Here is a 27,859-nt window from a genome sequence, read left to right as displayed (position 1 = left end):
TTATTAATTGCAGCCTTTTAAATTTTTTTCAAAGAATCTTTTTTGGATTAGTGATACATTTGTCTGATGAAAAATGTCAGAATGTAGTTTTCTGTTTAACATCACTTAAACTTGTCTTTGTCCAGAGGGCACTAACATTGCTAACCCAAACCTCCTCACAGGAGCTTTAACATTTGACACAAGCTATTGCAGCAAAAAGCAGCAGATTCAATGAGTGAACCTTTCACACATTAGCTTATCAACCAGTCATTTTAGTGTCTGTTGAAGAGTTGTTTTTTAAATCCAAAGAAATCATTTTTTTTCCAAATGCTGCTGTGAAATGGTAATTAAAAAGACAGGGACAAAACATCAGCAGACTATAGTGCCTAGTATTTTATTTTCCTGAAGATAAGTTTCTTACAATAAAACATTCCATCACAACCCAAATGAAAGTCCACCCTAAGAGAATTCACCTGCTCAGTAAACCTATGATCTGGCTCTAAACTTCCGCTGCCATCATGAACAGCTCTCCCCCAAAGCTGGAAACTGAGACCATAAAGTGATAATTCAAATGTTTTTACAAACAACAGGTGGACTTTTTATTTATGGCTCTATTCCTAGTAAAGCCTTGAAGTTGGATACTGGGTCCATCATTACCTAACTATTCAGTGTCACAGGTGCAAATCTACTATTTGCCTCTTAATCACATTATGAGCTTTGCTTCTCGTTTCAAGCTTTGGTGGAGAGCAGCTCGATTGAGAACTGGATCACAGGATTACCTAGAAAGCAACATCCACTTAAGTCCCGAAATGTCCCACACATCAAGTACGCAAACATCATCCATGAATACAAAAACAACCAGCAAAATATTCTAATAGCCACAGTCTCTAAAGAAGTAAGTTTACACGTGATGAGAAAATAAACCAAGTTATACTTGTGTAATGCTTTAGTAATTGTTAGTTGGCTATTGAAACAACATGATAGCATGGTTAATTTATACTACACCACTTCCCATCACCTTCGCCGACCTGATGCTGACATGACTACATAGTATAAGAGAGTGCAGACAATTACTGAGCATGCACTTGTTTACCAGTAGAATATGCAGTTATTGAAGCAGACACTGCACATTTCATTACTATTCATCTCGCTGCCTTTGTCCCATCTTTCAACAGCATGTTTCAATCCCTTAAATACTGCTTCTGTTTGAGGTAAAGTAACTGCTTCAGCAGTTCAGACAAACTCTTTCTTGTAGCCTTGCCACAGAAGGAAACCATTGCATAATAAATCTACACAAGCAGTAACAAAGAGAGCCGGTTCTCCATAGGACTGCACATCAACACATTATAATCTTTTTTTTTACAATATGGAGGCATCCATAATTGCTGCCACAGTCCGCAATCTGTAATAGAATGTTTTTAGTATCGCACATCATCTGCCCGCAGAGCTGAGAGCGACTGCCATCAGTCCCTGTCATCCCAGCATCCTACAGGAGTTCATATATTGCTTTAACATCGTCAGCATGTGACCATCTGCAAGGTGGCGTAGAAGTCAGTTACATTAAATAAATCTAGTGGTGTCACAACATTAAAAGTTACTGGATATGATGCATGATAGTCAAACAGCCAGAACACAGCAATGAAGGTGATTTACCCCCTTTACCTGTTTGAAAATAAAAATAGGATTTATTCATTATTTGATGGGAATAACCATCATCATCATCATCATCATCAACAACGCAACATTATCATATCTGTCTACAGAGACCAGGTGAGCAGATTGAAAAAAATCTTTTCAGTCAAGATTCAGCATCATGCCTGCTATGCATCTTTGCAGTCTTCAAGACCAGAGAGAGAGGCAGATTTGTCAAAAAAAGGCCCCTAAGCCTGAGGGAAACATGCTCATGTCAACTTCTTGATCTCTGTGCAGCTGGTTCAGCCACAAGTCAAACCTCCCCTAAAATCCTCCAGCCCCCCTGGAGCCACTTTGATAAGTTCATCGTAGTGACAGGTGGCAGTGGAGGAGATAAATATCATTTACAGTCCCAGCAGATCCCTCTGACTCTATCAAGCAAAACTTCAAAGATCAGTAGCGCCATGAAAGAACACGTGGTTATACATTTTTAAATGATAAGATGGGCACTAATAAAACGATCATTTCATGACCAATCTTCTTTCCAATTTGTACATACTTAACACTATTATATACCATAGAAATATATAAATATTATAAAATGTCTCTGTTTTGATAGCAAGCACAGGCATGCTACGTGATTCCAAGCTCTATTTCTGCTCTTGTCCAAACATCAGTACAGAGCTTTAAGCATCTTTGTGTAGGCATACGTGTAAAAAAAAAAACCTAACAGGAAGTCAAATTTTGGCTTGTGAGGCTTTGAATCTTTTAAACTCATAACTTACAAGTTGGCTGCGGGACAAAAAAGGTTGAAAATAAAAACTAAGCGGGTCAGAATCTGAGCTTGGAACTGTGTGCAACAATCATATCTGAAGCTAAGTGAGGCCCAGTTGGTTGGTAAGGGATTCTTCCCTTTTCACGCTTAATTGTCTGTCCTGATCACGCGCCCTCCGTGATCAGCTCGTCAGAGGAGTTTGTCATCGATCTTTCAGGGTAAACATTAACTGCCAGGGACGGTTGAGTGATGAGTTGGGTGCAGAGGAGAGAGGGGTGACCATCACGACTGTGGCGCATTCTGGGTCTGGTATATGGACGCCTTGTCTTTCAAAAGGTCCAGACATAGATGACAGCTCCAGCTCCCTGAGTACAGAAAATACAAGAAAGTCAACTCTATTGAATGAAGGTGAGAGGTTTAAAGCTGCATGTGCATGTCATTGAAGGATGTGTGCGTTTGGTCTGTGACAATTATTATTGTAAGCCTGAAAAGCCAGTCAGATGTTGTGGCTGAGCTCGAGCATGGCCACTTGCTACGAGACAAGGCAGTTAATGGCTAATGCTGTATTGCTATCATGTTCTACTACCCACTACAGGCACAGACAGCATGGCATCTCATAGCTGTGTGTATGTAGGCTGTATCTGTACTGTCTTTAATCAGCACAGGGATGTGTCATGAGCTGCTTTTGTTTAGTTTTGTATTTTCTTTGTGTTGTAATCTGTCTTTGTTTTCCTTTTTTTACTTTGTAGACCCAGGTTGTGTTTCATTACTTGTTTCCTCTCTGTCTTTTTTAGTATTAGTCGTGTATCCGATGTCTTCCTTGTGATCCATGTCTTGTGTTGTATTCCTTCTGAGTGTGTATTTTCCTAATCTAGTCTTAAGTGTTTCTTGTTTTATTTTGTAGTTCTTGATCCCTGTGTGTCCGGTTTTGTTTTACTTCATGCCTTTGTATTTTTCCTTCCATTTTCATGACTCCCTTGTGTCCTATTTCCTGTGTCTGATTACCTTTTGTGTATTTAGTCTCTGTGTTTCCTTCATTGTTTGCTGGATCATTAAGTCTTCTCCTTTGCTCCTCGCTTGTTGTATTCCCTGTGGTTTTTGTTTGTTACCTTTTGCTATTAAATTCTAATCTTCAAGATTCTGCATGGGTACCCCTTCCTTGCTTTTACACATATGACAGTATGTAATGTTGCCCCCATTTACCTACAGACAATAAATCATGCTCAATATTGGTTTGACATTTTTTGGGGAATCATGGGATTCCCACGGGATGGGATTCAAATTTTCTATTAATCACGTGATTGGGACGGTACAGGATAAAAAAGTTAATGGGAGCAGACGGGAGCGGGAAGGTCTAGAGGGACTGTTATTAAGTCTTGTGACAGCAAGAAGTTTTCTCGGTTCATTGTGTGTAAACTGTAAACATTAGCTCACAGTTTACACACCTGCACCACCAAGTAACGTGGGAATCTCTCCTGCTCTCCAGTTTAGCTCTGAAGTTTCTCCTTTTTTTCCTTCGGTGCATTAAATCTCTGCAGTAAACGGCATGACATCGGCACGGTCAGAATCCCTCAGTATTAAGTTTAGTTGTATTTTTATCACTTTGAAGCTGCAGATCTGAACAGCTGATCAGTGCGCTGCAGGCGGAGGAGCACGTCTGTGTTGCGTCCGCAAATAAGTGAAAGTGAAGTGCTGACAAAATTCACAAGTGGAGCGTACACCTAAACCGAGACGAGTGCTCGGGTCTTAGGTTTTCCAAAACTCAGGTACAGTATGTGAATTGTGAAGGTAATGTCTTTATGCACTTTTGTTCGTTGAGGTATGTTTTGACTAAAGACTAAAAGAAGAAAAAAAGATGGGAGCAGTACAGGAGCAAGAGTCATTCTGAATGGGAGTGGGATGGGAGTGGGAGTCATTTTACCAGGAGTGGGGCGGGACAGGATTTTTTCTTTGGGAGTGGGATGGTACAGGAGTGAAAATCCACTCCTATGTCACTCTCTACTTCAGACTACTCAGTTAATTGGAATCATAATTTCTGCTTAAGCAACTCTGAAATTAGTCGCTTCATAATGTCTGTAAATCCAACAACTTGATATAACATACTGAACCTAAACACTGTTTTCTTAAAATATGTGTGTAGGACTGAATCTCAAACAGTGTCACCTGAGTATGAATTAAATGTCTGTTGAGATTTTTGAAAACATATTTTTACTTTTCTTTGATCAAATCTCATAAAGTTTAAAGAAATGTGTTGCCACTTTTAGCCTTTTTAATGACACAACCCTTGAATGGAAATTTGTCTTTTTATCATTTGACGTAGTTATACCTGAGAAATGTTCTCATCTTTTGTTCATTATAGTGAGGGTTTATTTGTTGTTGTTTTGTTGGGCTTCATACACTGTTATTGAGAGGATAGGGCAGTGGATATAGTAGGAAACTGGGAGAGAGAGTGAGGGGCTTAACATGTGGCAAAGAGCCAAGAATCAAACCTGGGCTGCATGCTTTGAGGACTGTAGCCACTGGGGATGCACCGAAAATTCGGCCATGAAAAATTTTCGGCCTAAAATGGCCTAAAAGTGAAATTTTGGTTTTCATCCCAAAGACTTTTATCAACGAAACAACACGGCCGAAACAGAATTTTGTGATGACGCAAGCAAAAATCGCGGCCAGTCACGCTTGTCTGGATAAGGGCCAACATGTCTGCCTCCGTTATTCCTTTAATTGCAGCACTAAAGCGTCTTTTAAGCAAAGAGTATGGGAGTGTAGGAATAAAGCAGCGCGCACAAGAAATGATCCAGGCCACGATGGATGCAGAGAACCCACTTGGAGACGAAGAAGCGCACAGCGCAGGAGAAGGAGAACAGAGCGCAGAAACAAGGACTCGTCTCTCTGAACCAGATGAGGGGCATGCACCCTCGTTGTCTGATATGTTCAATGAGATCCTTGATTTTAGTGAGGTTAGCACACAGTCAGAGCCATAAATGCGACGGTAGGGGAGACCAGGGACAGTTGTAACATTTTTGACATTTCTGTCTCTAACTTTTAACCCAGTGTGTTCAAACTGCTATACAAACTAGCTTCAAGTGTCTGCTAATAAGTGGCCTAGAACACAAACAAAAAAAACTTGGCTTAATCTCAAATCCAAAGAGTGAAACGTTATAACTGTCCCCGGTCTCCCTACTAATAATTGGCATAATTATCTATTTCAGTGTTTCGGTTTTCAGCCTTGGTTTTCTCATTTTCTTTTTTTTTTTTTAAGTTATATTTTTTGGGCTTTTTGCCTTTATTTGATAGGATAGTGAAGAGAGACAGGAAATGTGGGGAGCAGAGAGGGGGGAAGACATGCAGGAAATGGTCGACCAGCCGGGAATCGAACCGGCAACCCCTGCGACGAGGACCATAGCCTCCACACGTGGGGCGCCCAGACCGCCAGGCCACCAGCACCCCGGTTTTCTCATTTTCAGTTTTCGGTTTCGGCCAAGAGTTTTCATTTCGGTGCATACCTAGTAGCCACTATACATGGGGTGCTCAAAATGTAACTGCTAGTTCAAACCTGTCACTGTTTATAGAAAATAAGAGTGTATCTCTGAAATTAAAGACACATTTGATAACTTAACTTTTCAACACCAAACAAATTCAGTTTCAGAAGCTGCTTGGGGGTAAAATTGACCTGATAATAACCATTATGACTAAGTTAATGCTGAACTTACCCTCTGGAGGTTCAGCCATGGGTGGGTTCAGACAGTACATGTGATAACCTCTATCACAGTCGTCACAAAACAGAAGCTGATCCTGCAAGAAATAGGAGGAGAGAGTGTTAGCATTCTGTAAAAAAATGATAATCATGAGGTAGTTTGTTTGTTTGAACCAAGGTACACTGACGTCGTTCTCCGAGGTGCCGCACATGTTGCAGCACTTGCACTCTATGCACTGCCAGCGGTACGTCTTCACTGCGGCCATCATGACAGGCGTGAACTGCAGGCAGGAGGGGTGGCCTGTGTGAGGAAAAATTAGGTCTCTTTACTGACTTCTACTTTATCTATTAGCTGCATGAATTAACAGTTAACTCCTGTTGCTGCACTATTCCAGCAGCTGCATGTCTCTAACCCACCTGAGCGTCCACAGTCAGAGCAGGACACCAGCTCCTCTGACTGGCCCGTCTTGTGATTGGTTTTGGAGTCTCCCAGGCAGAAATCACAGTATTTATTAGGCAGCGCGAGGCCATCTGGACCTTTCTTCGGAGCTGAGAAACAAGATCAAAACACCCCAGAGACCATTAGTGTTCTGCATCTCAAAAGTTCAGCTCTACATTGGACTAACAGGGAAATCTGGACAGGGAATTGTTTCTCACTTTTGGGCTCACTGGGCAGAGGCAGCGCAGGCTCGCTGATCTCCATCTCTTCCTTCTCCTCCCCCTCTTCTTCAGCCAGGTGGGAGTGGGTGTAGTGGTAGCTCAGGCCAGGACGGTTCTTGTAGCGCTTCCCACAAACTGCCACCAAAACCAGAAAACACAGCATGTATAAAAACAAGGAACAGTTGGATCAAATCCATGTTGAGTAAAGTCAGCGGTGGAAAGGGGGGTGAGTCATGGATGGTGTGACTTTCTCCGTTAGCTGCCATCATGGCATTTACACTTCTGACCAAAAGATATTAATAGTACAGCTGAAATTCACATCAATACTTTCTATATGTGATGCTCTTTAATGAGGTTTAAGCCCACACAGGAAAACATGATATTAACCTATACTTGAAATGTCATCTACTGTGCCTTAAAGGGAACTCCACAAACTTCCCATCATGTCTCTTCACATATCTTGGGTATTACTTGTGATACTACGAGGCTTTTTGTTGCTCTGGAGGGAGCTGAGCCAAATCGATTTAATCCGGTGATGTCACTTGGATGCATTAAAGTGATGATGTCTTTGGAACAACAGGCACTTCTGTTAAAGCCAGATTTTGGCTTAATACCTATAATGCCCAAACAACATGCTGGTATATAGGTCATGAAATAAGATGGAAAAATTAAGCATGGTGAAGAAGTTTAGGAATATGATGGACATGCTTTGCTGGAAATACATGGGTCATCATATCCTGTTAAGTGCTGTTTCATGCTAGCCATGTTAGCCACAGCGTTGAGGAAAAACACCTCTACAACAGGCTTCTGCACTCAGTGAATGAGGTGCTGACTAAAAGCAGAGGTGAGATTTTCACTGCTATGGCTGTAACCTCTCAGTCATGTGATTACTGTATTAGTTACAATCTAAAACTATGGAAGTAAATCAGTCTCATCAGATTTTGAATTTTTTAAGCCTTTGAATTCCTAGCACAGAATTTATTTTTCAGAAAAATTATGTATCTGAACTTTTTGTCATTAAGTTTAAATCTTCAAATTTTCAACAAGTATTTTTCACTTTTATTTTTCAATGTTTACAAATTCAGAGTCAAAAATTAAATGCGAAAAAATTCAATGTATAAAAATTCAAGCCAAAAAAAATCAACGTATCAAAATTAAATGCAAAAAAAGAAAAAATTCAATGTGTACAAATTCAAGCCAAAAAAATTCAATGTGTAAAATTTCAAGCCAAAAAAATTCAATGTGTAAAAATCAGATGCAAAAAAATTCAATGTATAAAAATTCACGCCAAAAAATTCAATGTGTAAAAATTCAAGCCAAAAATATTCAAAGGGTAAAAATTCAATGTATAAAAATGAAATGCAAAAAAAATTCAATGTGTAAAAATTCAAGACAAAAAAATTCAATGTATAAAAATTCTGATACATAATTTCTAATCTGCAAAAAAATCAGTACTAGGAATTCAAAGGCTTAAAAAAAAATCTGATGAGACTGATTTACTTCCAAAAAAAACCTAAGATTTTTAGTTTGTCTCACATTACATATATTTAATTTTCTTTCTCTTCCAAATTAGTATTTCAGCCAATGAGAGGCATTCAAAAAAAATAGGTTTTTTTACTTTCCTGAAAACTGTAGTTTTGGAGATATGAGGTTGCAGCCTGACAGCAGCATATTTAATGTGACACCTCCAAGTCTCTCAAAATGACTGAGATTGGCTTCAAATTTTCAAAACAAAAGCCTGTGGTAATATTCATGATCTGAATTCATTTCAGTTTATAGTGGGGTAAAATAAAGCCTGTGGGTCTGTGTAACAGGGATTAATCGATTTTAGTGAGGAAAATTATTGCACTGAAAGTCAGCTTGTTACAGGGTGTGTGAGATATGTCACAAGATTAACCCCCAAAGACAAAGTACTTCTTCTTTCACTTCCATACTGTACTTTCCATACTCTCATTTTCATTTCCTCAAACGCTAATAAGTCGTTAGCTTTTGCAAAACAAAGTCGTCAAAAACACTCCTGGTCACATGCCGAGTGACTGTGTACAGGTGCAGAATAAGAAATCCAACATGCATCAAAGAGACTTAAAACCGAAGCTGCAGCTGCCTCTAAAACACAGAACATGGGGTCAGATTTCACAGGGTGCAGAGGTGGTGAATACAAGTAAAGGGGGGGAAAAAGCGAGGACCAAAAAAAGTGTAATGCAGTCAAAGTGGAGTAGTAAGATAAGAGACAAAGCACAGAGAGGGAAAACAGCAGCAGTTCCAGCTTATCTAAATCTGTGGGGAGTTCAGGGCCAGATCCAGGGGAAAATACACTTTCATAGACCACAGCTTATCTCATGTAGCCGAGACCGCTCATATCACACAGACTACTGTTTAATTGAGAAGTATAACAACGTGGTCATGACCTTTTTAAGCTCAGTTAATGACATTAAAGTAATTTGTGAAGCCCAAAACATTAACACCATGGCTAATCTACACAAGGAGGAAGTCTACTTGGTAACACAGACAGAACATTAAAAAAAAAACCAGGCAGTGAAGGACAAAAGACAAAGCAGACAGGAGTAAAAAGAAATGAGAGAAGTATACCTCTTTCAGAAGGTTTTGAAATATGCTTTTGTTTGATAGTGTCTGAAAGAGAGAAGAGAGGGAGAAGAGAGAGAGAGCAGAGGAGACTCAGAGAAATAGACTGACGGGAGGATCAGTCAGTCACCTGGCTGAAAAGTGAAAATGCTTCACTGAAGAGGAGAAAACACATCAAGCAGTACAGATATAGCCTGACAACACTAAACAAGAAGAAACACACAAGATTGAAATGCGAGTTAAGGCATGTGTGATATCTTTGACGAAGAGAAAAATACAGCTAGCTATCAAAACATCACGTTTACAAAGTTTGATCAAAAGCAGAAAGACGATGGAGAACAACAAGAGAAAGAGGAGACGACTTGAAAGGGGGGTGATAAAGACTGAAGGCTTCAGGCTGAGTCTTTGCTTGATTGGATTACAAACATGACACCAAACATTACACCTGTAGACATAAGGTCACATGATCTACCCTCCCCCATCCGGACTCACTGTCACACGCGTACGGTTTGTCTCTGTCCTCCAGCGCTGCCGTGTCCAGCTTCTTCCTGGTGCTACCAACGCCTCGACCCTGAGGACGCAGATGTGAGAACAGGGTCAACCGTCAGGCAGGATCTCATATACAAAGAGCTAGCAAGAGTTTTTTCACTTATGCGGCAATAAATACCTTCCCCTTCCCTTTTCCTCTTCTTTTAGGCGTGTCCTCCTCGTAGTCTTCGTCGTCCAGGTCGTCTAGGAAGTCATCTTGTTCAATGATTCTCTTTAAGAAAGCAAATAATCAGATAGTCAGATTATTTTCTTGGCTCTAAACGTGCTATCATGATGCCACAAGCTAAAACAAGAAACCTTTCTGATCCTGGTAGCAGGGTTCAGGCCTCCAGTGTAGTCACTCTGGTTTGAATCCTCCTCAGACCCTCGGATGTCTGCAGCTGTCCGTTTCTCCAAAGAGTCCCCTTTCAGCAAAGCCTCAAGGCTGCTGCCGTCTGCTGACAACACAGTGTCCTTCTTCACACCTACCTCCACCTCTATGAAGACAAAACAAACAGAGTTCAGACAGAGGCACAAAAGTCAGACATGGACAGCTGTTTTTTTCAACAAAAGGCGTTTTTCGACCGCAGGAACTTTACCCCTAGGGACTATTGGTGCATTTCGACCAAGAGTTCTGGGGTCTTTTAGCCCCCAGAACTATTTTACCCTGAACTAAAAGGTTCCTGTGCCCCCATTGTTGTCTGCGTTTCGACCGCGAGCTGAAGTCCTGGGTAGATGTGAAAATCAGGCCAGTGACGTATTAAGTATTAAATAATATCTTGAAATCTTAATAAATAACTAAACTAGTATGCATTCCCAGGAACTCCCTCTGTGTTTCAACAACTGTGTAAACTTCACAAACACTGTTACGTTCAACCGAAAGTCCCAGGACCTTTGAAAAGTACTACCCCCCAAGCAGGGGCTTTTCAAGGGGGAGATTATCTACCCCTTAACTAAATTTAGACCCTCGTTCCTCGAAACACACGTAGTTCAGGGTTAAGTTCGTGTGGTCGAAAAACGCCTTTTACCCCTGAACTACGTGCGTTTCAACCGGAGGAACCAGGGTCTAAATTTAGTTCAGGGGTAGATAATCTCCCCCCTGAAAAGCCCCTACTTGAGGGGTAGTACTCTTAAAAGGTCCAGGGACTTTTAGTTGAACGTTACTGCATTTGTGGAGTTTACACAGTTGTTGAAACACAGAGGGAGTTCCTGGGAATGCATACTAGTTTAGTTTTTTTATTAAGATTTCAAAATATCATTTAATATAATTTTTTTTCTCCATATGTCACTGGCCTGATTTGCACAATCTACCCGGGACTACAGCCTGTGGTCGAAACGCACAATGGGGGCACAGGAACCTTTTAGTTCCGGGTAAAGTAGTTTGGGGGGCTAAAAGACCCTGGAACTCTTGGTCGAAATGCACCTAAAACTGCAGATTGGGAAATCATAGCATGTTATAGCTTTTTCCCCTGAAGGCTGATATGAGAAGATAGAAAAACGAGCTGAGCCGGTACCTGACTTGACAGGAGCAAAGATAAGCCGAGGGTCTTCGGGAGGATGAGAACGTTTTCTCTTCCTCCACCGTCTTGAAGGGTAGGTGTAGAGCTGCCCTGGAGCCATGCCTGAGGGCGATCAGAACATATACATCTGCATGACACTGAGCTGTATCTTACATCACTGTATATCTCAGTTTTTTTTAACAAATTCAACTGAATAAGCAGAAACTACAATCACACAGCACAGGTTGTGGCACACCACATGTTTTGTTCTATGTTCTCTACCTGGTCCCCTGTGTCTCTTCTCCATCCAGATGTAGCAGTTGCTCTGAGCCACACCAGTCTGAGAGTCTAGGAAGGGCATGCGGACACTTCTCTCAGCACAGAGCCGGGCGTTGTAGTTATGACACTGTTCCATGGCATCTCTGTAGTACTGTTCTCCCAACCTGACACACACAAACCAGAGCCAGTGAATAAAGGAGTAAAAACTGCTTCAGAGCGCTCTCACTTCAAACTTTTTAAGCTCTGTCAGTTCACTAAAGCCTGTTGTCTCTTTCTTGGATGCTGCAGCTTCAGAAAATCACGTCGCTCACGAGACAGGGACTTTGTACTCTAAAAATCACAAGTAAGAACAGAAGCAGACCCTCTTCTGAAGGTACATCATAAACAAAAAAAGCTTTGTAGTCAGCCCGGCCACTGTTTTCAAAATAAACTCAAACACAACAATGAACGACAGCAAAGATGAGGGCCCGATCTCCTCCAAGTTTGACAACCCTGCTCATGATTACAGAGACTTCAGTTGTTCACCAACACACGCAACAGCTGCATCTAAGCTGTGAGCACCAGGGTGCCCTGGAGCAAGGCACTGTCCTGTTAAACTGGAACTGCAGAGACTTCATGAGCCTTCTAGTGAAAAAATGTCTCAGCAGCTGTTCAACTTGAAACTTTGATGACAAATCTCAAAATGTCATATTTTTGAACACCTAGATCACTTTGTGTTACTCTTCTGCTATTTTCTGAAAGTCAGTGATTTTAATTTTTCTACATTAAAGCTGCTGTTGGTAGTCGTGATATAAACATCAGTTCGGAGAGATATTTCGAATGTCAACACTACCCCCACACCAGATTTCCCCTACTTCTCGTGCTTGTTCTATGAGGAAGTAGTGCCGGCTTCCCAGCCAATCAAGACGACTTAGTAGGGGCCTCCCCGCCGGTGAAGCAGGACAGAGGGTCAGAGAGTGATAACGAGAATGAGGGGAATATAACATTGCTTGAAACCATAGACTGCATAAAATATGGACGCAGTATCCGTGACGTCACCCATCTGTTTCTGAAGCGCTGTTTTGAGGCCAATCAGCGGCAGAAGCCATATTGCTGCTGTCGAGCAATTGTGACACAAAGAGGCGAGCTTTGAGCCTCCTAGCCAACAGCTAGTGTTCCTGCCTGTCAATCAAGTCAGCTGTGCCTCTCATTGGAAGACTCGTAATCTCAATATGTTTGAAATTGACGCGTTAGAAAAAATACGCCCCTGTACAGCATGTGCCGATCAAGAAATGAGCTAACCAGACTACACTCGTCTTTTGTACCAGGCTGTAAACATGTTTATTTCTGCTGTAATGATCGGCTTTTTTGAATTGGTGTGTATGTGGTTTCTGGTACTTCCGGAGCCAGCCTCATGCAGATCCTCGATGAACAGCAGTTTTTAGCACTTCCGCATTGGAGTCATATTTTTAGACCGGAGGTTGCTGCTTGAGCAGGACAGAGGGTTGAGGAGTAGCTCTGATTGGTCAGTGATAACGGGAACGAGGGGAATAATAACATAGCTTGATACATAGGTATTGGAAAACACAGAGATTTGGCCATAATCTCAAATTACTTCAATTACTGATGAGCACCGATGGGTATAATGACTTTTTTCCCAAACCCAGCACAAAAAGTAACGTTCTTTTACCCCGTTCCTACCAACTGCACCTTTAATATTGTTCTCTAACTCTTTAGACAAAAGTTTCAATTCCTCTTTTGATATTATTTAAAGAAGTGGTCAAAATTATCAGACTTTTTAAAATCAAAGTTTGTTAGCACTTGCTTAGTGTCATGATTTCGCACGTTACCATAGTTACTGACAGCCTAATCAAAGGCCGTAAAGTGTCCTGATATGATCAGCCACCTGCGCACGCACCTCCGCAAGGTGAAAACACAGGAAATGAAAGCACGTTTTAGTATAACCAGGTAACAGGAAACTTTACCTTGTCGTTCCCTCAGAGTTACTACATGTGATGTATAAATAATAACTTTATGGTTACTATCTTAGAAACCAGCCTTTCATTCATTTGAACTAGTTGGCCCGTCGCCAGAGCACTCGAACCTGTGCTAACAACATTTTCACTCTCTTTAGCTTGTTAGCGTGCGAGCCATCTAGCTAATGTACTTCACCGACATTAGCACCACAGTTGCTATTTCTCAATAAAGACACAACAAGTAACCTATAAAACTCCATAAATACCAAATGTGATAAAAATGACGCATGTTCTGTTCCACAGACTCGTGATTCATGTTTCAGAAACGTCATCTGCGTGCCTGCTAACTTACACTTCCATTCCAGGATGTGAACACAACACACGACGGTCGGACAGCGCTGGGCTAACCTCAACCAGTAAGTCAGCAGAAGTGTCGCAAAGCTGGCTAACGACACAGCTAGAGACTGCGTGATGTTAAACTCACCAAGATATGACCGCGGTGAGTGTCAACAAGCAGAGAGTAAGGTGTGTAGAAAAGTCAAACACTTACAGTTTCACAACATTCTCAACAACAGCTGCCATCTTGCTTTGATACACTGGGAGAGTGGCTACGGGTAATGTATGCCCTCTGTGAGGACTTGTAGGCAGAGTGAGCAGGAACGTGCCCTCTAGTGGTGGGACTCTGGCATTACTAGATTTTTTTTTTTTGTCAACCATAGCACTGCAGTTAGAAAAAAAAAAAAAAAAATATATATATATATATATATATATATATATACAGTACATGTCAGCAGTTTTTCGGCTTGAAAAAAAATTACCCGGAATAATTATATCTGTATAGTACGGTGGCCATGAAGGACAAAACAAATTTAAAAAAGATGAAACACTTTTACAAAGTTGGAGACAAATCTACATTTTGGAAAACATTTTTACATTTTTTAAAAACAAAATTACATCAGCAAAACACTTTTACCAAGGCCAAAACAAATTTACATTTAAAAAAAAATGTATAAAAGATGAAACACTTTTACAAAGTTGGAGACGATTTTACAAACGACTGAACACTTTTACCTTTTAGTCTGACTCCTTTTGTCTGACTCCTTTTAGTCTGACTCCTTTTGTCTGACTCCTTTTAGCCTGACTCCTTTTAGTCTGGCTCCTTTTAGCCTGACTCCTTTTAGCCTGACTCCTTTTAGTCTGACTCCTTTTAGCCTAACTCCTTTTAGTCTGCCTCCTTTTAGTCTGACTCCTTTTAGTCTGACTCCTTTTGTCTGACTCCTTTTAGTCTGACTCCTTTGATGTGACTCCTTTTTGTCTGACTCCTTTTAGTCTGACTCCTTTTAGCCTGACTCCTTTTAGCCTGACTCCTTTTTGTCTGCCTCCTTTTAGTCTGCCTCCTTTTAGCCTGACTCCTTTTAGCCTGACTCCTTTTAGTCTGCCTCCTTTTAGCATGACTCCGTTTAGCCTGAGGCTATGTGGTCTGAGGCTGTTTCATCTGAATTCTGAAACATGATAAAGGTTTTCTGGAGACATGTTGCTTTTTCAGCTGAGGTCTGACACCTCACTCTGTCCTCTGTGAGGATGTCCTAATATGTACACCATGTCCATCTCAGTTTGGTTTCTCTCCATCAAAACAAACTGAATGACTCCTCACTCGATCACTTCCGGATCACTTCCGGTATTTGGTACATTCCCTTTCTGTAAAAATGAAATGTTAATTTGTTTCAAAAATTGTAAAAGTGTTCCGTTGTTTGTAAAATTGTCTCCAACTTTGTAAAAGTGTTTCATCTTTTGTAAATTTGTTTCCTTAAATGTAAATTTGTTTTGGCCTTGGTAAAAGTGTTTTGCTGATGTAATTTTGTTTTATATAATGTAAAAATGTTTTCCAAAATGTAAATTTGTCTCCAACTTTGTAAAAGTGTTTCATCTTTTGTAAATTTGTTTTGTCCTTCAGGGCCACCGTACAGAACCCCACATGTGATCTTACCTCTGTTCTAGGGTAGACCTTACCTGACCTGTTAGAGCTTGAACATACTGTACTTTTGTACGGTCCTATACCTTTGATAGTTACCTCATGTTGCCGTGGGTTTTGTTGCCCTTTAGAGTTGGTACTTCTGAAAACTGGGACCTTTTTCATGTTATTTATCATACCATGCCACACAGATAAAAATCAATCAATCAATCAAGCTTTGTTTATATAGCAATTTTTATACACATCAAATGCAACCCAAAGTGCTTTACAGTGATTGAAAACAAGAAAGAAGCAGAAATAAAATAATGGCCAGACATATTTTAAAAAATGTGATATTAAAATAAATTAAAGCATCAAGTCAAAGAATATAAATAAATAAATAAAAAAAGGGTAAGGATAAGAGTTAAAAATAAAATTAAAGCTAAAAATATCAATTAAACTGAGTATATAGATAAAAAACAAATAGTTAAAATTAATAAAAAAATAAAACAACATTATAATCAATATAAAAAAACCTCTTAGGGTTAAGGGTTGATTATCTGTATGCTGTGGCCGTCACAGCTTACAGGTATGCTTGAATAACAGATATATTGTTTATTTTCATTTTATCAGCTGAGCTGTTACTGACTTACACTTACAAATCATAATCTAATATTATTATAATTTTTTCCCATTTTTAATGAAACCAAATTCCATTATGGTTTCACTTTATTGAACTTCCTAACTCTGCCGTTACATTCAAGTTTCACAAATTCAGCTCTTTATAATAAATACCTTAATACTTTTTTTATTCTATTCTTATCTTATAATTAATTTTACTGCCCATACCAAGTGAAACTTCATGAACTCCGAGTTCATGTTATTTTGCTGGTTCATTATTTTTTGAGTTCTTTGACCACAAACCTCATCTTCAGCAGCCGAGATTTTAACCACCGTGATAAATTAGGCCCCATGATCCTCTTAAAAACTCTCACTGACGGTTTTCCTGCTCTTTAGTTGATGTAATCTTTCCCAGCATTCACTGATTCATCATGAAGCCAGTCTGTTTGTCATGACTCCCTCATTCTTGACCTCATTTGCAGCAGTTGCATCATTGTTTCATTATTAAACACAGCTCTGCAGCAGATTTTCTCTTCATAAAGAACAAACTGTACTTCACACAGGCTACTGCTGCATTATGTCAACGCACACAAATATATATATTTACATTTGCCGTAAACCAGGTCTAGTAATCAAAATCTCAGCCTCTATTCTTATTTAAAATGTGAAGGAAGAGCAGTGGTAAAACAAAGGAGTATCAAAGAATAATGAAAGTATGTAAAGCCAACTGAAGTGCTTCTATAGTTGGGTTTTCTGGAGAGATTTACAGACACTTTGTGAACTCCTAATAACCTATTTGACTGCTTTGAGTTTGAATTACACTGAGATGCATTTTTGAACATCTTTAATTTAGACAATACATTATTTCAATTCATAAAAAACCCCACACCATTATCTTCTTTTGATTAAACCATGTTTTATTATTCCTAATATTAGATGTAGATACACAAGTCAACAAACATTATTTTCAATTTGTAATGAAAATGCTCCACAGCACACTGACATCGTGTGGAAGGGTCTGGTATTACAGACACGTACCTGAAAATGGACAGCAGTTATAAGTTTTGCAATAGGTTGCATTAGTAACAGTAGTAGTAATAGTAACAACAGTAGCAATAATGTAATAATAGCAATTAATAATAGTAGTGGTATTAACAACTCTGAATTACAGAGGAAGGAACAGACATTCGTCAAAAGTAATGAGATGAAGGTAGGTGGACAGGCTTATCAAATGCTGCAAGACAGACCACTGGATGAAAAAATACAAGCTCCCACTAGACAGCAAATATCCTGCCTTCTTCTAAAAAAAGGAAGCTCAAATTGTCACCAGTCTGTTTCACTCGGATCTAATACTTAACAAGTAAAAGTTTCTTTAACTTCATTAAGTACTCCATTGTTACAAGTTCTCTCATAACCAAAAAAACTCATCTCCTTGACATCAATAATACACACCTCCCATGTTCTGGTCAAAGCCTACCAGTAACACAATGTTAAGGATGCTGTATGCAACATCAAATCACAGCCAGACTGGACCAGGGCCGTTCTGCGTGAAATATACAGTACTGTATTTATGTGTGTGTGAAAGAGAGAGAGCTAGTATGTCAAGTATGAGAGATTTATTTTTGCTTCACATGGCCAATTTGGCCAAACTAATTTGTTTCATTCACATTCAAATGAGCTGATAAGAAAATACACTGTTTGACTTTTAGACTTGAACTCCCTAACACCAGCTGGATGCCGTGTCTAATGTCCAGAGCAGAGGAAAGGTAGCAATGTTCACTAAAAACCAGCTCATTCACTGGGGGAAGAACGACTCCTCCTTCGATATTGTGCACAATGTATGCTTACTGTTGGCTCACTTATGTATGCAATAACTCTAGTCACCTGGTTCCCACTTTGTAGCTCGGTCTAAGGCTGCTCAGGCTGCTGCTGCTGCACACCTGGGATTACGAAGTCTTCCTGACAGATACAAGGTGGCCAGTTTTTAGAAGTTTGGACCAGGTGTGGCCAACTAAGCTGAAACCACTTCAATAGTAGCAAAGTGGATGTTTAGGTATCTCTCTTCCCTGACTTTGAATCTTTGATTTAAGCATTGGGGCCCCCCATTCCACATTCGTTTAGGACTGGAAAATAAGGCCAACCTGTTGAAACTGCAACCACATTACAAGCATGGTTCCAGCAGCTCCACTTCTGTGGGACATTCCTGTGGACTGATACACAGATCCAGCTTAAAAGAGTTCCTCTTAAGATGTAAAAAAATAAAAATAAGTTGCAACCTCTGTGTAAGATAATCCATTCAATTCTTAACTTCAGCAGTTTTTCCAGTAACATTTTGGCAGTAATAAAAGGCAAATTAACACTTTAAGTGACTGGCTATGGTAACAATTAACAACCGCTTCAATGGTCTCAAGATATTTATATAAAATGCACTACTGCCTATAGTCTCACAGGATACTGTCAATGCTTGATTTGGTGTAAACATGAACAGTAATCCAGGGAACTAATTAACACCTATCATATTTAACATTTACTATACTTGATTGCCATTATCATTTTTGGGGTTATGAATGCCAATTACATAAGATTAATTGATCTGATATTCAACCCTGAATATAAAGTGTTCTCATGTTTTCTGAGCACATCATCACAGAGGAAGATACATGGCAATGATGAGACACACACAAGTATAAACCTACATGAAGTCATGCCACATACGTATGAGCTCAAAGCTCATCTAACAGACATTTTAGGGCTTTTTTCTCAGCAAATGGTATTAAGCAGAGATTTTACTACTAATTAATATTGTACCTGCATATATAATCCACTGACATACATTAGATCATTGCCACAGGGCACATTTTAACACTTTTCTTCATACTAAGAAAGCTTCCTGTTCGACTTTTTGAATGGAGGATGGGTTTGTAAAAATAAGTCTGTAGTGGGTTCAAGTAAGTAAGGCTCAGTACACCTCAGTCTGTCAGGTAGCACATAAAGCCCATTCTTCACTGCCTATCAAATCTCACTTCCACACCCCACACTTCATCTGTTACGACACCTGTCAGCTGTCCGTCTGTCCTGCTCTGACTCTGCGGTCTGCCACAGAAAATGTGCTTCAGCTTTTTTATCTACAAACTGTCCCCACGCCTTCACACCAGATAGAGAAAGAACGGAAATAGAAGTTAGAAGACTGAAAACAGAAATAATGGAACCGTCTTGAGGAACTTCATTGGTAATGTCAGCTTACATGAAATAAAAACCAAAAAGCAAAGAAAAGCTAATTTGATGAAATCATTCCAGTAAAAATGTTTTCTGCGGTTGTGCCTGGTTTTTCGTTGGCATTTGCGGAGCGAAAAAGTAGCATTCATCTGGCCACGTTTGATCAGAAGTAACATAAACGTGCAAAATCCACAGCACCACAACTCACACACACACGCAGTCACGCACACACACTAGAAAACTAATCTTCTCTGCTTTGTACAGAAAAAAGAAAATCAAAAATCAAGCAGAAAAGATCACTCAAAAGAAATAATCAGATACAGGCAAAATTAGAGATAAAATAAAAAATAAACCACTTATTAAATATATATATATTTATATATATAATTTTCCCAATGAACTTGTGATCACTTACTGCACACAGCTAAAATTTAATGAACTTTATTTTTTCTCAAAACACCTCATAAACTGTCATTCCTAAAAAAAAAAAAAGAAAAAAACAATACATACAAAGGGCAAGCCCGACATTCTCCACTAATTAACCAAATTTGTTTCTCTCCACATGAATCAATGTTATCTACTGTCAGAGTAATTAGTTTGTTTCTCAAACCAGCAATAGCAAAAGATAAATAATAATAATTATAATAATAATAATAACAGCAATAATATCGGTCAGGTTAATAACATCAATACCAAGAACAGAAAGAGAGACTGATGGGATCCTTCCCAAAGAGAGAGAGAGAGAGCTTGTAAGACGGGAAATAAAACCAGAGTGCACCGCGGTGGAAAGCCGTCATCCATCCATTTATCAGCAACACCACTTCAAAATGGCTCAGCTAGGTAAGACTCACTGAACAGGAAGTATTCATACTGAGAGAGAGAGAGAGAGAGAGAGCCGGTTTGGTGGATTTGAACTGAACTGGGCCTGAATCCCAGCTAATGCTAACCCCACCTGTTACTGACCTAGATTGATGGGCTCTGGTAGCCGGCTGAAACTGGATGAGGGCTTTCATTGTTGGGTGCAGCTTAATGTCAAATATGGATTGGTTGAAGGAAAAAGAAACTGACAGATAAAACTGGCGAGGGAGAGAATCGAGAGAAAGAAAAGAAACAAAGTTCTCTGTGAGCCGCGTACAGCAGCTGTTGACAAACTCCTCGGAGCCTGCACTGAGTGCAGTGTGTTTGTGTGACCAGTTTGGACTTTACTTTCTGCCTGCTTCAGTTCGTTGAAAATTTGACAAATGTAGCTTCCGTCGATGATTCAACAAGTGTTCTATTTTTTCTTGCCAAAGAAGCTGAACCTCTTTTCACGATCCTTGTCTTTCCCGTCTTTGTTGCGCATGGTTACACCTCCCGCGTCACCTGAGCTGGGGGAGATGGGAGGCATCGTCATGGCGCGGCTCAGCGCCCGCGGACCTCCGGGCGAGTCTCCTGCTCCTGTTGGAATGGAGCCAAGTATGGAACGGATCCAGGAGCTCATTTCCGCCTTTAGAGAGTCAAAGACCTTTGTTACACTTCAACATTTCGGCAGCAACAAATCAAAAAACTTGATTTTAAAAAAAACTGAGGAATAATTTGTATTTCATTTATTGTAGCAGAATCAGAGTTTATATATCTCACCTCATCCTTTGCTTGGAACAGATATTCTTTTCCATCTCCTAGCCTGTAAAAACAAAATTAAAGGGGTGAACCACCAAACAAGGATTAGATAGATCTTTGTTAAACTTTTCTATCACTTTTTTATTCCACACAACCCCTTCCTGTTTCTTTCATAATTTAAAAACAGTGACATGGGTTCTATCAGTAGTTATTACTCTAAGGCTTTAGCTGCAAAATCTCATCTCACCTGAGCTTGAATACATGTTTCCTCTTCTTATAGTCACTGGCTACCTCACACACTGCCTCCCCGAGGCTGATGGGTACTTCCCCATGGTATGGAATGCCGTTGCTAGCGCTCTTGCCATCTTTATAAAAACCAAGACTTCCTTTTCTTAAGACACAGTACACGTTCTGCCAGGACCTACACAAGCAAAGAAAATGGAACATTAGCAAAAGGTGTAACACATAAAAGGACAATTATTTTCTGCACTCATGATGATATCCCCCTCCCGCCCCCAAACGGCACTCACCTGGTAGCTGCCTTTTTGCTGTGAGACTCCATTTCCTGTTTTCTACAGAGCATCCCCTCCATGGTCTCAGGCTCGGACTCTGCTCCACCCCTGCTCGGTAACGTAGCGGACGGCTCAAGGCGAGAAGAAGCCAGCCCGCTGTCCCTACCTGGTCCGTTGACCGAATCGGACTCAGAGCCCTGTGGTTTCAAACCCAAAACACGTAGAGTGGTGAGGACGGAGAAAAACACAAGGCTGGACGGGAGGATTAAGCAGCAAAGCGGCCATTCACAGCCATAAATGAAAGGGCATGATGGGGCTCGCTGCGATGACAGAGTATGATTACCTGAGATAATATCATAGCCTTGGTACAGACCTTTGACATAATCACACAGGACACTGACTTCAGACAGGGACAATTACACATTACATTACAGTCACTCGAGACAAACAGCTCAAATAAGCACACGTAGATGAAACATGCATTCTACCAAAAACAGACACTTACAAATTTTGCATTTTTAAAATGCAATCAAAATGTTTCAAAAACTGCTGCATCAGGTTTGTTTGGATCAGATGATGACACAAATATTTAAAGTATTTTTCCTCGTAAGATACTACAGTTGATCTACAGTGATCCATCTATGATTGACATGAAGACATGAACACACTCACATACATTCAACTCCCTAAGGCTATTAGTCCTACATATCGCCTAGATCTGGAAATTCTGGCTTTTTTTTGTTTACCTTGTAAGTCATAAATACCAAATCCAACAACAAAAGTTCACCTTTTCTAAGTACTCAGTTGTGACAGAACTAAAACTTATTATCGGCTGTTTTTGCCTTTTTTCTTCACCACTGAAGGACACAGCACAGGAAGAGTACAGATAAAAAGAACGACTTCGACAAGCTACATATAAAAAGACTTCCAACAGCTACAGTTATCACCACATGTACAACTCTGGGCTTCATGATTACAGTCACTCCTGTCCTGGTCAATAAGAGCACAAAAACACCAGCCGACTGATCCATCAAAACAATCATGAATCAGCATCATGCCTTCAAACAGAAATGAGACTAATCAATGGAATAATGAATAAAAAAAAGCTATGGTTTGCGTCTGTGACAGAAGGCAGAGGCTTCTTTGTAGAAGAAAAAAAAAGGAGGCACTGCTGTTGACCAGGAGCTGAGCGGAGGCTGTGGAGGGGGGCGAGGGGGAAGCTACAAAGCTGACCATGGCTTGGTACTCACACGCTCCGGCTGCTTTGGCTTACACACACGTTTAGGCTCTGATTTCTTTCCCACTGACAACGATAGCGATAACGACTGCTGGTAAAAACGCAACAAGACAATGTTAAAAGTCTTTGAAACTTGAAAGTTTGTTCATGGTTTACACTTGGAGGGTTTTTTTCTCACTATGTTACCATTAATTCATGCCAGGATTTTAACTATTATAATGGTAACATGTCTTTTTATAACACTTAGCAAAACTGTGCATTGAAAAATCAGTGTAGTTCAGAGAATTGCTCCTTATGACTGATGTCTCTGTTGTGTTAGCTGCAGACCGTAACATTTACTGCATAGTGTTTGGATTCTCCTCTAAATCAAATGCCATGTTTACTTCATTCTGCAGACACCAGGGGCCTCATGTACAAAACGTGGCGTGCGCTCCTTTTCACGGCAAAATTCAGATGTATCAAGAGTGAAATGACCATGGAAATGTGCGGTGCCTCACGCTAACTTCATGGCTGGCGTACACACGTTTCTACAGTTGTTGATCCTTGCGCACAGATTCATACATCTGGATATTTTGGGGCGTACGATGTTTTCTGGATTTGAGCACACGCCATGTTTCAGTAGGAAATCCACGCAAGTCTTTGGACATAAGGCCCCAGTTCCCTCCTCACATGTGCCTGTCTATTCAAGTCAGTGCTCTTGAAGTGGTGTCTAGAGTCTTCTGCAAACCCCACCACACAACAAACGTATTTATTAACAGTAATCTTAAAATCCAAAATTTGCCACTTAACTCCCAAATATTATGAAATATATTTCTTATGTATTTGCCTCAAATATACACTTAAAGTGCTCTAAAAACCTAAAATAATTGACCTATTACTTTCTTTTAACTTGATAAAAGTAACAATAATTGATATTATATGAACCCAAACAACTGTTAATAGTGTGTAACAGACAAACACTGGGACGCACATTGATATACAGATACAATATGTGTTATATGTAGATAAACATCACACCTTTGTTTAAACAGTGGAACAGTGATTACACTGTATACACATAAATGTCGTGATATAACAGATGAGATACGACAACATAGAAAAGACAGTACAGGGCATCACATGCCACGGCTCAAAGATAAAAACTTACATTTGAAATTTTGTATAGAATTATTTTGATGCAACAGTGAGAAATGTTTAAATGACTACCTACATGTCTCACCTGCGATGTGTCATTGTCGCTGTGAACGCCATTCACTGACACTGACTGGTTGAGCGTGGTCTGGTCTAGGCTGGTTCTACGTTTGAAGGGGGGAGGACATCATAGGGAAATAGTCAACAAACAAAACAAATGTTAAGCATTGAAAGTAAACAAGATGTCAGATGGTAGGAAACATAAACTCTATCCTGACTACCACACTGATTCTTTTCTTTTTTTCTACCTGGCTGCAGAATCATGTATATCTGTCTCGGACTGTGCGACTTCTTCAGCTGGGGGCGGTGTAGGGGGTCTTCGAGCTCTCTCCTCTTCCTCTCGCCTCCTCTGGATCTCATGCTCCTCAAGCTGAAAGAAAAGAGTCAAGTCAAGTCAAGTCAACTTTATTTATATAGCACATTTAAAAAACAACTGCAGTTGTCCAAAGTGCTGAACAAGCTTAAAAAACACTATCAATAAAAACAAATAGTAATTAAAAAAGAACCGATATTAAAAACACAATAGATAACACAAGAAAAAGCCACAATAAATAAAAATAAAAATAAAATGTAGGATGTCTCACTCAAAAGGTATTAAAAAAGAGGACTTCAGTAATGCTGTGCCTCACGAGAGAAGAAAATCTGAACCTTCTTTCATAACCTAGAGGATGACGTAAGCCGTACATCTACCGCTGACGCAGGACACGTCATTCTTCCACTTACCGTTGTGAGTTTTTCCAGCAGCACAAAGCGGTCCTCCCAGGCTGCTGCAAGTTTCTCAAAGGCCTCGTGGCGCTTAATTAGGCTTTCCACCTCATCCACATTTCCGCCCAGCTCGGCTGCTCGCACAAGAGGTTCTTGACCTGCCAACCAGGACTCTGCCACACAGGCATCCCGTCCAAACTGCAACACCTCCAGTACTGAGAGGTAGAGAAGGGAGAGAAAGAAAGAAAGAAAAACCAAACAGTTACCCCTCTTCTACTGTTTTCTTTGCACAATCAGCTACAATCAATTATGTGTTTCCATTAGACCATGCTTAGTAGAGCACAGCGTCGCTTTACTTTGTTAGGTAGAGGCAGAAGTAATTTTGCATTTCAAACTGTAGGCCTTAAACTGGACATTCCTGTTTTATCACCCTGTTCCAACGTCTTCACATCAACCAACACTCACTTATGTTAGCCATGCCTTTGTTTAATGAATACCTGTCCCATTAAATGGAGTCTACACTAAACACGATGAGCATACCAATCTGTAAATGGTCCATCTTGTCCTGCCACTTTTTGTTGATCTTGTCTCTCTTTTCTTGGAGCTGAGACAGTTTCTCTCGGATCTGTGAAGGATAAATGAACAGACTGACATTTAGAGACAACCTCTGCAACTCACCACTGCACTTTATCATATTATTTTAGCCTGTACATATTAGTCAAGCCTATTTGTTGTTTCTTTGTATTTATAGCTAAGGTTATTGTTATTATATTTTTATTTTATTTTTTATTGTAGTTCTTATTCTTATTCCTATTCTTATGCCTTGTACAAAGAGAGCACAGTTTACCAAAGTCAAATTCCTTGTGTGTTCAAGCATACTTGGCGAATAAAGCTGATTCTGATTCTGATTCTGAACAAATGTGGCATAAAGTATGTTCCCTATTAAATATGTATTAATATCACTGCATACAACAGTTAACATGGCCCACTGCACACTACCTCATCAGCTGCATAGTGGTTATTGTTGATGAGCGTTTTTCCCATCTCATTACAGGCAGTAAAGCTGTCTGCTCTGGTCTCAATCTCTGACTTGATGTCTTGATGATTGGTGATGACTAACCCAGCAGAAGAAACATCCCTAGGACATCAGAAAGGGGAGGGAGAGAGAGAGAGAGAGAGAGAGAGAGAGAGAGAGATAGGTCAGATTAAGAATAATGTTATCATGAAATATTGAATATGGTTACAGGATAAATAAAGCATTGAGATGACTTTCACCTGGGGCTGTCGTGAGCATCAATCTGCAGGTTGACGCCGTCCATCCAGAGCATGAGGTCTCTCACCATGTTGAAGAAGCGGAACTTCTCCACAGTGTCCAGCAGGAGGAGCCTGCGGGCCTGACCTGCCTCCAGCAGACCCTCCCAGGCAGAAGTGACAGCATGCTCACTCCTGTTAATGTCATCAGCTTTCTCCCCGGCGTAGGCCTTCTGCAGCCGTGCTGCGTCATCTTGCACCTGGTTCACCTAAGAGGTCAAAGAGGGGACGTTAGGATTTCTTTTTGCAAAGCTCTCTGGAAATCTCACATGAGAGATGTCGTTAAAAAAAAAGTCTGACCTGTCCACTGAGGGCCTGGATGTCATTTTCGAATGTGTTGTGCTGTCTGTGTAGGTGTTGAACAGTGTTCAGATCACGGCCGAGGTCAGAGGGCAGCCCTTCTCTCTTCTCTTTAACACGTCCCAACACCTCCATAGCATCTTGATGGAAGCGGTGCAGCTCATAAGAGGCTGCCAGCATTTGTGTGCGTGTGTCAATCAGCTCCAGCAGATCAGCCCAGGCCTCGTTTAACCCGTCCTTCCACTCGGCTACACTGGCGTTCTCTGGATGACCCGACTCAATTAGGTCATCTGCCAGCCCGTTGACACCATCCACACGCTCTTGGCCGATGGTGCTGGTGTCACGAGCAAACTCTCTGAACTTGTCCCTCAGCATCTGTAGAAAGAAAACCAGGGCGATAGTGGGAAACATAATTAATTCAGCTAAATGTCTCTGAGCCTCAATGTCTCCAAAGTGTGTGACACAGAAGAAAAAAAACTCACGGTGACATGTTCATAGTCCTGTCCTAGTTCATGAGAGCCAGCAACCACCTCCCTCTCAGCGATCCACTGTTCCAGGTCATCAACCTCCCGCTTCAGCTGGGTGAGCCGAAGTCTCTCTTGAAGACGTCCACGCCGCTCCTCGGCGAGGTCTTTCAACCCAGCGTACAGTTTGTCGACTTGGGCTTGTCTTAGGGTGATTCTCTCACTGTTTACATTCAAATCAATTGATCAGCATTTTGTTCATGAAGCACAGAGATATAACAAATGGCAGTAAGGTAGATGTTCACATGTATGTGCTCTCACCTCTCTGGGTGTTCACTGGTGACCATGAGGCGGCTGCTGTTGGCCAGCTGGTGAATTGTTTGAGCGTAGTCTTCAAGTGCCTGTTCCAGTGTCTGGTGCTTCTTGACCATCACCAGTGCGCTCTGCTCATCCTAAAAGACAAACAGGAAATTAACACTTCTGCTACCATCCAAAGAGTGTCAAATAGTTGCACCTTCTGTCTTATTTTGAGTCCTCTAACCTTTGCTTTTTCCTCCGACATCATATGAAGCTCTTGCTCTCCCATCCAGGCCTCAGCCTCTGCTCCGTCTGCGTAGAACTGTTGGGCACGGTTGGCCTCTACAAGACGGCCATGGCGTTTGTCTGTCTCGGCGATCAGTTGGTCCCAGAGGTCCCGCAGCTCAACGAGGCGATCCTCTAGGACAGACTGTCTCTCACCGTCTACCTGGCTCTGAGTCTGGCCTCGTCTATGGATGTCATCTATGCGAGGCTGGTGGCCTTGGATCTCCTTCTGCAGTGTCTGGTTTAGAGAACAGAGAGAAGGTGGCAGTTTGAGCACCTTAGGTCTGGACTCAGTGAGTCTGTTTGATTGATTAAAGGAACATGAGTGCAAGTCCCCTTTCATTTCCATGCAATCAAACTGCAAGATTTTAATCAACAAACTCATTAATCAATTTCCATTGCATGTTTTGAAGATTTTTTATCGTACCTGGTTCTTCTTAATTAGAAGCTGTACAGTTGGCAGGTCTTTTCCGTGGTCCGTTGAGGCTGCCAGTGGCATCCTCTCTTTCACCCAAAGCTTACATACAAACAGGAATGAATGGAACATGAGGCTCAAGCAAAAATGATACCAAGCAAACACAGACAA

The 27,859-nt window shown here is 40.7% G+C and overlaps 2 protein-coding genes and 1 long non-coding RNA gene across 7 annotated transcripts in view; 1 reads left to right on the top strand and 2 right to left on the bottom strand.

The window, feature by feature from the left end:
• Nucleotides 1-357: 357 nt before the first annotated feature.
• On the bottom strand, nt 358-14,253 carry dpf2 (D4, zinc and double PHD fingers family 2). Its single transcript, XM_034683504.1, has 11 exons — nt 14,135-14,253; nt 11,633-11,793; nt 11,366-11,473; nt 10,170-10,348; nt 9,991-10,083; nt 9,816-9,894; nt 6,738-6,875; nt 6,498-6,629; nt 6,269-6,381; nt 6,097-6,178; nt 358-2,751 (listed from the first exon to the last, which is right to left on the bottom strand). The coding sequence occupies exons 1-11, from the start codon at nt 14,164-14,166 to the stop codon at nt 2,669-2,671; spliced, it is 1,200 nt and encodes a 399-aa protein (XP_034539395.1). The 5' UTR covers nt 14,167-14,253; the 3' UTR covers nt 358-2,668.
• LOC117812615 lies at nt 13,523-27,804 on the top strand. Of its 2 annotated transcripts, none has more exons than XR_004631260.1 (3): nt 13,523-13,576; nt 13,950-14,083; nt 27,282-27,804. It is a non-coding gene; the product is annotated as an uncharacterized LOC117812615 (long non-coding RNA). The 2 variants fall into 2 exon arrangements; XR_004631259.1 differs by having other exon boundaries at nt 13,950-14,109.
• Nucleotides 17,053-27,859, bottom strand: part of LOC117812612 (spectrin beta chain, non-erythrocytic 1) — a 61,212-nt gene continuing 50,405 nt past the window's right edge. For 2 of the 4 annotated variants that reach the window (XM_034683501.1, XM_034683503.1), the window contains 15 exons: nt 27,701-27,790; nt 27,233-27,511; nt 27,013-27,143; nt 26,710-26,914; nt 26,228-26,602; nt 25,892-26,136; nt 25,616-25,754; nt 25,157-25,241; nt 24,635-24,831; nt 24,160-24,281; nt 23,940-24,015; nt 21,502-21,680; nt 21,219-21,392; nt 20,993-21,035; nt 17,053-20,858 (listed from right to left, as the gene is read on the bottom strand). In XM_034683501.1, coding sequence (XP_034539392.1) covers nt 20,646-20,858; nt 20,993-21,035; nt 21,219-21,392; nt 21,502-21,680; nt 23,940-24,015; nt 24,160-24,281; nt 24,635-24,831; nt 25,157-25,241; nt 25,616-25,754; nt 25,892-26,136; nt 26,228-26,602; nt 26,710-26,914; nt 27,013-27,143; nt 27,233-27,511; nt 27,701-27,790 — 2,553 coding nt within the window. In that variant the 3' untranslated portion in view covers nt 17,053-20,645. Of the gene's footprint in view, nt 20,859-20,992; nt 21,036-21,218; nt 21,393-21,501; nt 21,681-23,930; nt 24,016-24,159; nt 24,282-24,634; nt 24,832-25,156; nt 25,242-25,615; nt 25,755-25,891; nt 26,137-26,227; nt 26,603-26,709; nt 26,915-27,012; nt 27,144-27,232; nt 27,512-27,700; nt 27,791-27,859 lie in introns of all 4 variants that reach the window. The other 2 variants (XM_034683500.1, XM_034683502.1) reach the window with 1 other exon arrangement.

Source organism: Notolabrus celidotus, chromosome 5 (genome assembly GCF_009762535.1).
Source record: "Notolabrus celidotus isolate fNotCel1 chromosome 5, fNotCel1.pri, whole genome shotgun sequence".
In the NCBI taxonomy this organism is placed as follows: domain Eukaryota; kingdom Metazoa; phylum Chordata; class Actinopteri; order Labriformes; family Labridae; genus Notolabrus; species Notolabrus celidotus.
The sequence above is the reverse complement of the archived record's forward strand: the minus strand, read 5'-3'. Positions and strand labels throughout refer to the sequence as shown.

What these genes read in the sequence shown, in the direction of transcription:
- dpf2 (XM_034683504.1), bottom strand. Translation starts at nt 14,166, where the DNA reads ATGGCAGCTGTTGTTGAGAATGTTGTGAAACT. An exon ending in GAAGAGACACAGGGGACCAG is followed by an intron (nt 11,474 to 11,632) that starts GTAGAGAACATA and finishes GATCGCCCTCAG; the next exon opens with GCATGGCTCCAGGGCAGCTC. An exon ending in CTTTGCTCCTGTCAAGTCAG is followed by an intron (nt 10,349 to 11,365) that starts GTACCGGCTCAG and finishes TTGTCTTCATAG; the next exon opens with AGGTGGAGGTAGGTGTGAAG.